Source organism: Zerene cesonia, unplaced genomic scaffold (genome assembly GCF_012273895.1).
Source record: "Zerene cesonia ecotype Mississippi unplaced genomic scaffold, Zerene_cesonia_1.1 Zces_u006, whole genome shotgun sequence".
Lineage (NCBI taxonomy): Eukaryota > Metazoa > Arthropoda > Insecta > Lepidoptera > Pieridae > Zerene > Zerene cesonia.
Genome location: NW_024045136.1, coordinates 1016555 through 1027574, shown reverse-complemented (window position 1 = coordinate 1027574; position 11020 = coordinate 1016555). Strand labels below are relative to the sequence as shown.

The window sequence follows — 11020 nt, the reverse complement described above, 5'->3', positions numbered from 1 at the left end:
AATGCGTTTGTATCCCGTATGAATACCGGGTTGCCTATGTGTTATACCAGTCATCTAGCTATCTACGTACCAAATTTCATTACAATTTGCGTTTATAATATTAGTATAGACACCCACAGATTCCAAACTTTTCGGTAAAATAATTTTTAAAATTGGTTTCATAGATTCAGAGATAAACTGAAATGTTGTTGGAAAGCACAAAATTTCCTTTTTATATTGGTACAGATAAAAACACACAACATTTTCAAAATTAATTATTTATTGAAAATTTCTACTTATAGTAAATGATATCACAAATTAATAACACACACTTAATTAAGCGGCTTACATGATGCTGAAAAAATAATATGTTAACTGAATATGAATAAAAAAGTGAATATTTAAAGTATTTTATATAAAGAATTCAAATAAAAGCATTTTAATTTAAATTTGAGAGAATAATAGAACAAACAGATACCAAGAGAAACGAAAAACTAATTGCTAGTTCAAATAAATATTAATGTCTTTTATGACAAAAAATAAATAAATTTCAAAACAATTTCCTCACAGTTAAATAATAAAAATTCAAATATTAGCTATAACACACATCATATCGTATTCAAAAATGAAAATTAAATAAAAATACAATGAATTACCAATATGACCTAAAGATTCAACAACACAGATGAGACAAAAATAGATCCAAATTTAAAACTATTTACTATTTTAAATCTTAACATCTATTGTGCGCAAAAACACAAATAAATTATTTAAAAAAAGAACTACACTTAAACCTACAAATAATCTAACAATTAAATAAAACACTTTGGCATTACATTCGAACCAATTGTGGCTCACCCCGGAACAAATACAAACCTTTTACAAATATCATTATTATATTAACCTAAAAAAAATGTTTGAACTCAAAACTTATATAAATCTTATCAAACTTTCATCACTTGTCTAATTAAATATTACGAAATAATTTAATATATATAGTCATATTATTAAAAGACATTTATACAGGGAACATAAAAAAAAGTGAAGTCCCGTGTCCCCCTACTAGGGTATGGGGCAGATGATATACATCTGTTTCACTGATCGATTTTCTTTATGGACAAGTAGGTGATCAGCCTTCTGTGTCCTGCCAGACCGAGACATTTTTTTTTATTGTCCCCGCCGGGAATCGAACCCAGGACCCCTTGTACCAAGAAGGCGTCAAATACAGGGAACATGCATAAACATAAAAATAAGTAGTTAAAAATCAAATTGTCCGTATTGTTTTCATTTTTATGGCCCGTATCCACCATACAAATAAAACAGTAGTGAATATACACATAAACATGTAGGCATTCAAAATTTAATGAGTCAATATTATGTTCTAAAACTTAACTATCTCGACTACTCAACTCCACAGGACTAGATCCGGCAAAATTTATTATATAAAATGAAATGAATAATTATCACAAATAGATAACATCTTTAAAATCTCATCAAAGATTTGTTTATAAACCATAATACTATTGAACTTAAGAGTTAACGCTGTCAGTCTAGAAAAAGTTGGTTTGCAAAGTTTCGGGGTTGCCATACGCAAAAAAAATGAAAAAAAAAAATAAATAAAAAATACTGTTCGCTAAGTTGGTCATGAGCTAACGCGTATAGCACCACGCAGGAACCAAATTATGTTTACAAGAACTTAAGAATATGTTCGTCTTCTAATAAAATTAGTTAAATCTTTGAAAATGGAATAGTTCTTAAAAACTAACGAAATTAAAAAAAAAAGATATTGACGCATCAGAAAACATAAAAAAAAGGATGAATAAGAAAACGAAATAAGCATTGACACTTTAGTTATGACAGATTATGTCAAGAGAAAAATCCAATAATCAAATTTAAAAAACCTCCCAATATGGGGGGATATATATATATAGTCTTTAAAAAAAAGGAAAAAAAATGGTCCATTACCCCAAATTCTGTTTCGAATAAACATCAAGTATTGTTACTTTTAAGTCCTCTATAAATAGCGATTCTTTTCAACAGCGAAATACGAGATTCATTGCTTCCAACCATTTTGAAGATATCATTTTTATCATTCACATCTTCATGACCCATATTTGCTTTATCATTTCTTATACTATCTTCATGGTGTAGTATTGAAAGATTTTCATCTTCAATACCTTTATTGATATCATCAAATTTTCTTAAATTTCTTCTATACAGATATTTAAGTTTCAAAAGTAGAATAGATCTATTTCTAAAATCTTTATTAGGATCTTGATCATTCAATTTTGCAACGTATGTGTTTCTATTTACTACATTTTTATCTGTATTAATTATTAATTGAGAACTATCAGTATCCCTACTTTCTAAATCTTTATTAAAATCTAAATTACTGTGTGGCCTGCGTAAATTTTTATATTTTTTAAAATTCTCATATCTACGAGCTAGAGTAGTATTTTTAATGTCTATTCCATGACCTACATCATTAGATATTTTGAAATTCTTAAACGTATTTGTAATAACTTCAATTTCGTTTGTTGTGTCATTATTTTTTAAATTATCTTCATCTAGATTATTGGGCCTATCTATCGTTACATCAACACTATTTCTAGTGTTCATATTGTCTACTTTGGAATCCTGAACTATATAAGGAACACATTTGGGCCGCCGGAGTTGTGGTATTGGCTGATTATCTAGATTTAATTTTTTTTCATATACGTCTGTTACACCGACATTAGATGTTAACCCACCTATACTACCATATTCAACTAATTTGGGATGCATTTCAATTGAATTTTCAGATTTCCGATCACCTATATCACATCTTCTTGACGTAATCGTTGAATTATCACTATCACTGTTTTCACCTATTCTATACTCATTAACATCGGAACTATGACTATATTTAAAGCGATCATCCGTAACCCTATCGTCAAGTATATCATTTTTGCAATGTTCACTATAACCTTTTCCAGTTTCATCGTTATTTGACCTGCCTTTGTCAAAATTATTACCAACATCCCCAAGTTCTTCCGCCCGAGTGGTGCTATAAGTGTGTCGCCCTTGGCCCGCCTAGGCGAACAGCAACGAGGTGTTAGCGTTGACTATTTCGCAATAGAATTGGTCTTGTTCGATTGGTTTTTTGATCCAAGTGCCGAGATGTGCTTTCCGGAATGCTGTTTTGAGGCAGTTTTTCGCCAGCTGAAATATTATTATAAAAAAATAACAATAAAGATATCCGCTTTGTTGTGAGACATTTTGAAAGAATAGAAAAAAATTATTGATCAGTAGGCGGGTATCGAACCCGCGTCTTTTTGCCAAACCACAGCAACGCCCAGCCTCTTGGCCACCCGTAATCCCGCCACAGTAATTGAATTTCTTGTACTCTTTCGGTTTTATGTGCCTAGGGGAAACTCCCTTTTCTATATATATACGACTTCAATAACCAGGATATTAGATAAATCTTTCATTTACTATATTATTAACTAGCTGTTCACCCCGACTTCGTCCGTCGCACACATATAGCCTATGTCACGCAGTGAAGTTGCTACTTTCCAATGGTGAAAGAATTTTTAAAATCGCCCCAGCAGTTTTTACGTGAAAACGTTACAAACATACAAACGTTTCCTATTTATTACATTATTGTAGATTACTATGGATAAATATTGAAATTTACAGATTCAACAGTAGAAAAACCATGTTTTTTTTTTAATAATTAGTATGGTTTATATTTATTTTCGGATACCTGATACGAAGTGGCCAATTCCTTCGCCTCTGCGTACAGAAGGGAGGCGGAATTCTCCAAGAACACAGCATTATCGCCATAGTCGTTCACCTGTCGACATTTTATGGCCGTAATCTTGTTTAATTCAAATATATTATATTCAAAGCAAAAATGTACTATTTTTTTTTTTTAATCTACACCATTAAATCCGTTTGTAGTATTTAGAAATTAAAAAACTTTTTAACGGATTTTAAACGCGATTTATTCATTGTATTATTAAACCGACGTTTCGAACACTTTACAGCGAGCGTGGTCACGGGGAGAAATCGCGTTTAAAATCGCGTTTAAAAAGTTTTTTAATTTCTAAATGTATAATAATCGCGTAAAATCAAACACAAAAAACTAATACGTTTGTAGTATTTCAATAAAACAGCACTGTACTAAATACATAAATATAGATGTATTTACATCCAGGTAAATAGGCAAAAATAGATTGGTTATGCAAGAAATTCCTCTGGGGCAATAAAAAAGTAGTGTAGTTCAAAAGTATTATGAAATAAAAAGTGGAAGATTCGTCAAAATCGATCTAGCCGTTTCAAAGAGTTATACAAACAAATTTATGGTGTAGTGATATCACTACATAGTATAAAACAAAGTCGCTTTCTCTGTCCCTATGTCCCTTTGTATCCTTAAATCTTTAAAACTACCCAACAGATTTTGGTAGGGTTTTTTTATTAATAGATAGAGCGATTCAAGAGGAAGGTTTATATCTATTAAACTATTTCGAATTAACGCGTACGTAGCCGCGGGCAAAAGATAGTATTTTAATACAACAGCAACATTTCCAAAAAAAGAGGAGCTTCGGAATTCGACTGTATTTTATGTGTATGTTAAATCATTTCTTTTTACTGGGTGAACCAATTTTTTTTAATCCCATGCGGCAAATGAAGCCACGGCCATGAAGGCGGTTGGTTCAGTTCAGGTTATATTGAAAAATAATAATTTAATATCACTTCACTACTATATTTACTAGCTATGGCCTGCGGCTTCGCACGTGAAAAATTCTGAGTAAAACACCTCCCCCCTTTTTCCTCTACATATAAACCTTGCTCTTGAACCACTCTATCTTTGAAAGAAAACCCCTTCAACAAACGTTGCGTGGTTTTAAAGATCTAAGCATACAGACACACAGACGGCGGAAAACGACTTTGTTTTATACTATGTAGTTATTGTTCCTTTAACCAGGTTCCGGCAGCGCTTGCCCATCTCGACTGAAGCTAGCCAATTTTTTTCCTTTTTTTTATTTGTTTTTTTTTTCCTTTTTTTTGCTTTTTTTTGCTTTTTTTTTTGTTTTTTTTAACCACCTAGCGGGAACATACCCGGGGCTGGACAGGCAGCTTCTGCACGAGGTGCAGCCACCGCGCGAACATCGCTTGCTTGCAGAGCAGGGACGGCTGCTCGTTCTCCAGCTTGCCGGTGACGGCGTTTATTATCTCCGGTTGCTGAAATGTTTACGGAGTGTTGTTTTTTTTTTTAATGTCACCGTCGGCAACGGAGCTGGCGGGCCGCCTGATGGTAAGCGCTACCACCTCCCGTGGACATTTGGAGAGGCGTGAGGTCGATTGCAAGACAGATGGATTGCTGACTTTAAATTGGGAAGGAAGGGATTAAGAAAGGATTGACGAGTGGAATAACGGAAAGGATTGGGAAGCGTAAGGAAAAGGATATGGGCGTCCTGAACACACAGTCACAGTCTCACATGTAATTTTTTTTTTTTTCACCTGTATATTTGTATGTAAACATTTCCTTAAGATTCGATTTTGACCGTCTTTGAATGGATTGAATTAATTCAAAATTTCGAAGAAAGGATCGACAACAACAGAATAATTAATGTGGGAGTCGAGCACGAGAAGTATCACACCCCCACAGAAGACCGGCGTGAAATAGTAGCATGCTACTGTCATTCATACGGTGAGCGGGGGAGGGGGCTCCTCACGCTTTCCAGTCCATTCTTTCTTTCCAATCGTTAACAATTTCCCCTTAAAAGCGGGCAGCGCATTCGCAGAGACACTACCCTTGCGAAGGCTATCGCTTACCATCAGGCGAGCCACCAGCTCAGTCAATTAATTACACACTTACACACACATACACAAACGCAAACATGGAAGTGGAAAAGCTCATGCTGTCTGTCACCCCGTGAAGTAAAGCCTCGCGGCCGTCCCACGGGGATATCGACTAAAGAAGAAAAAGAGTTTTTTTTAGTAGGTATGGACCACGGACCGTCGAGACCGACATACCAGGTCGTAGATCGAAACCTGAGGATACTTAAAAGTATATTTCCCCTCTATAATAAAAAAAACAAACACACACACCTACCCCTACGAAGGCTATCGCTTACCATCAGGCGAGCCACCAGCTCAGTCAATTAATTATACACACATACACACACACACCCACACAAAGAAACACTCACCGGCGATGTGACACACCAGCACGCGGAGAACGATGGCGCCCGCGCGGGCGTGCGCGCCTCCGTGCTGGCCGCGCGCGCCAGCTGCGGCGCGTACAGCGCGTGCGGCGCCGGCAGCGCCTGCAGGTGCGCCTCGTAGCGGCCGCAGATCGCTCTAGTGGGGGGAGGACACTTCATTTTGGTGGTTGGTACTTGATCATTTGGGTTCAGTTGCTTTGTAAATGGCTTGATAATACTTTGATACATACATATTGTTGCCTATCGCAAAATAATACATAAATAGATAGTAAAAAATACATGTACTAAAAAATATAAATATAAACCAGCAAATTTTAAAATGAGCAAAGAAATCGTCATAAAACTCCATTAAAATTCCCTAAACCTCTCGATTCAAGAACCTGATGATAGCTTGCGACACCAACGGAGCGACGAAGCGTAGTGTTAAAATATTCATTCCACGAACACATAAATATATCATTTAACGATAATTTAAATTGGAAAAGTGTAAATAAAAAGTTGAATATTAAATCGGTTTACCAATGAGCAAATCAAATATTTCACGTCCATGTGCAGCCTGGTGATAGACGGACTAACAAACTGAAAGACGGACAGCGAAGCTTTAGAAATGAATATTTATACTTTTAAAACAATTTGCTCTGGTATGGTATAGATTAACATAGTCATAATAACATTGTAGTATAACGATAGGTAGAAGTGGAGAATATTAATTAGAAAATATAATTCTTTATTTATGACAGTATATAATATTTATAAACATTTCATACACAAAGGAATCATTATATTAGATACGTAATATTAATTATAATGACTTTATACAAACTGACGCGTTAAACCGAGCAAAAACAATAAATCACACGGACGAAGCGTTCCACCAGTGATCGACAATTAAAAAAGAATGTGTGCTAAACTATTTCACACATTATTACATAAACCCTTCCCCACTGACTGCCGGCGGGCACATCGAATCCTATCCGCCGCGAATCGCTCGTCGTAGCGCGCGCAAATTGACAGCGCGCCATTTTTTAACGTTGACGTTTGTTTTTTTTTTATTTTTTTGTTTTATTTTTTTTTTTGGTATTCCTATTTCGAATCGGTGAATTTTCTAAAATGCAGAACGCGTTGCCGATCGCTTGTTTCCTTTCTGTTATACGTGAGTATTATTTGATAATCTTTTTTTGTTTAATAAAACAAAATATTCAGTACTTTAATAACATGTATCTGTTATAATTTCTATATATATATAAAATTCTCGTGTCACTAATGTTTATTACCATACTCCTCAAAGATGGCTGGAACGATTCTCAGGAAATTTTGTGTACATATCTGAGAATCGGCCAACATCTAATTTTTATACCCCTAAATGACAAAAGTCAGACAGAACATCGTTTACCGGGTCAGCTAGTATTTTCATAAAATAAATGAGTTTTTGAAGCCGAAAATCGTTTATTTTAAGAAACACTATAATATGTATATATATATATATATATATATATATATATATATATATATATATATATATATATATATATATATATGTGTACAATACACATAATATTAGCAGGAAGTACGAAGTAGGATTGTATTGTCACCGATCCTCGATATATGTACAAAAATTGAATTAAATCTGTCCGTATAAAGTGGGTTAAAATCGAGTCTAAAAGAGGAGTAAGTTACATAAACACTGGCGAAACTAAAGAGAATAAAAGTGGTTGACCTATATTTGAAACAAAACTGTACCACTAGGCACGTACAAAGGAAATTCTTTTGTTTTTTGGGTCGTAACTAGCAATATGTCAATATATAAAGAACCGTGAAAAGAGTCAATTACGTCTATCCACTATAACACAGGTTGCCTGGAAGACATCGCTTCTTAGCGATAAGGCCGCCTATTTATACCGCGTTTACTCTATTTGTGAATATCTTTTTGTTTTTATTTTGTTTTATGTGTGAGCAATAAAGTGTTTTATTATTATTATTATCATCATCATCATCATCATCATCATCATAAGCGCATATATGTTCCCACAGCTGGGACACAGGCCTCCTATGAGGGTTCAGGCCATAATCCTTCACCGTTTCGAGCAGTGGTGATGTTATCCACATGTGCAGATAAATTGAAAAAATCAATTTATTTCCTGCACGCTCGCATGCCCGGTCTCGAACCCCGACTTATCGATTTTGAAGTCCGAGGTCCTCACCACTGTGCCACCACTGCTCACTATAATATGGCTGAGGGTAATTACGGTAAGTACAGCGGACATGCATTGCTTTTTTCTAATAGAACAAACCCGGGTTGGTTCCGCTTGTATCCTACCATTGGTTCCTCTGTACGTATCGATTACCGATCCACTTTTCAAGCGATGAACGCGACAAGCAAAGTAAAAAGAGGAAAAAAATTACTCTTATGACGTAGGTCTTCTTAGATTTAGACTGTACGTGTTCTATGCGTCAAAGACATAAGCGCGTTACACAATTCAGCGTCATAGAGCGGCGTAAGGTGAGTTCTCTGACGCGCGCTAAGGACGCGTTCTGTGTGACAAAGCCGATAGCGCGTAGTACGACACAATTCAGCGTCATAGCCCGGCATCAGGTTAGCGCTCTGACGCGCTTTAACTACGCCTTATATTAAACAAGGCATTTGCACGGCAAACAAGAACAAGGCAACACAATTCATCATCACAGCGAGGCGTCACACGCGCTATGCAGAAAACGTCTTGAAAATGTCGCAATAAATTAATGAGTAAATCGCGTTTAAAATCCATTAAAAAGTCTATAATTTCTAAATATCTAAACGTCTGCTTTAGACGACTGTATGTATATTAGACTGCGCTTTAATGTAGTATTGTTTGGTGAATCTTAAAACCACAATTCGCATTTGAACGACATTCGAGAAAACCATCTTCGCAGTTGGCAATTTCTGTTATTGTGGAGACTGGCTGGAGTGGGCTTTAAAAACTTTCATTTATTTTATTAAACCTTATTTAGAAGCGCTCTTAAATTATCACAGACTATATAAGTGCACGCAAGAAAGTCTATAGCTTCTCTTTTTAAACGATGCAAAGTTTGCATGGTAATCTATCACCGATTAATGATGATGCGGATGACGCCAAGGAATTCTCCCATGATTCGTGAACGACCACATTGCATGGATTTTTACCTTCTTTTGAGCACCGAATCGGATACCCCCGGAATTTCCCGAGGTCAGGATTTACGCGACATTGTGTGAAACATTTTACGAATCGTCCAATCTCAAAGTTGAATAGACTGGTCTAGGAAAATCGTTTTATTAGCTTCATCCGTATGTTTATATGTAACCAATTCCTTTAGATTCGATTTTAATACACTTTAAACGGACAGATTTAATTCAAACTTCGTACACTTATCGAACGATGGATACCAATATACAAATTTCATGAGTTTACTTTATTATTCCGATTTCCTAATCAGGATAATAAGACCTCATGAAATTATCGCCAAAATTAAGTAAAATCCTAACGTAGACTCTGTATAAGAGCACGCGAAACAATGAACTTGATTCTAAAAAGCGTGTATTTCAGTTTAAAACTATACTTAACTAGCTGCACCCGGCACACGCTGTTCTGCCTTACTCTTCTCATTTAGGGGTATGAAAAATAGATGTTGGCCGATTCTCATAGATACCGGATAAGCACAAAAAATTTAATCAAAATCGGTCAAGCTGTTTCGGAGGAGTATGGCACGAAAACTGTGACACGAGAATTTTATATATTAGATAAAGTGGAGAGGATATTTTCGCATACCCCGTGGATAAGCCCTGTAAAGTTATGTTTTGTCCCTCCTCCCCAATTCCATGTAGGTATACCATCTTCCTACCTTGCATAGGCACACACTTTTCAAACGACGAGAAATTCTCTATGACGTCACATAACTTAATCCTTCTCTAGTGCTTCGTTCTTAACAAAGGTACACACTATCCATATAACCAGAAAATGTCTATGACGTCACATATCCTGCTCTAGTGCTTCGTTCCTAACAAAGGTACAACACTTTCCATATAACCAGAAAATGTCTATGACGTCACATATCCTGCTCTAGTGCTTAGTTCCTAACAAAGGTACACACTATCCATATAATCAGAAAATGTCTATGACGCCACACGATAATGTGGTCGGTCTACCATTAGGACAAGCCACAATGGGAGCAAGCCAATCCTCGGCGTAATAGTTCGCATGTCTCAGTTATGAAATGGAATTTCTTCGCACCACATCTTTTGTGTGCCGCGTGGTGCAACGGTTGCCAACAATGCATTTACATACAAACAGTAAATACATTCTTGCGATTGCGTATTGTTTACAGCAGGATGCTTTATGAATATGATGCTAAGAGCGGTGGAACGATTGGATTAGAAATTGCTGGTTCCAATTAAATAGACTCATTTAGATAGTCCATTTACTGTGGGAGGTTATAGACATTTCTAAATGTAAACTCGCGTAAAAGCAAACGTAAGAAAATACTAAACACAAACCTTATAAGATCTCTTAGTCCTGACCATAGTTGATGGCAAAGTTAACAATTGTTCCTATAAGAAACTTATTGTTGCATAAAATATAGTTATCTAACAGTAATCGAACAGTGTACTTCATAAGAATTGCACGCCAATCACTAGACCATAGCGGAAATGTAATCGGTCGGAGGATTTATTAGCTTATGCTATACTAGCTTATGTCTGCGGCTTCGCACGCGTTAAATTCGTAGTAGTTTAATAGATGGTATAATACTTAGTCTGGCCATAAATACTGTTACACTTAATTATAAAAAAATATTACATTTGAATTTCGAATCTGTCA

The 11020-nt window shown here is 35.5% G+C and overlaps 2 protein-coding genes across 2 annotated transcripts in view; one reads left to right on the top strand and one right to left on the bottom strand.

The window, feature by feature from the left end:
• Positions 1-1056: 1056 nt before the first annotated feature.
• The window catches only part of LOC119838866 (double-stranded RNA-specific editase 1), a 38870-nt gene continuing 28906 nt past the window's right edge, over positions 1057-11020 (bottom strand). Inside the window, exons 18-21 of the mRNA XM_038365007.1 lie at positions 6177-6327; positions 5083-5205; positions 3725-3814; positions 1057-3180 (exon numbers count right to left, since the gene is read on the bottom strand). Of these exons, the coding sequence (XP_038220935.1) occupies positions 3052-3180; positions 3725-3814; positions 5083-5205; positions 6177-6327 (493 nt within the window). The 3' untranslated portion in view covers positions 1057-3051. The remainder of the gene's footprint in view (positions 3181-3724; positions 3815-5082; positions 5206-6176; positions 6328-11020) is intronic.
• Positions 7250-11020, top strand: part of LOC119838867 (inactive pancreatic lipase-related protein 1-like) — a 15995-nt gene continuing 12224 nt past the window's right edge. Inside the window, exon 1 of the mRNA XM_038365009.1 lies at positions 7250-7344. Coding sequence (XP_038220937.1) covers positions 7302-7344 — 43 coding nt within the window. The 5' untranslated portion in view covers positions 7250-7301. The remainder of the gene's footprint in view (positions 7345-11020) is intronic.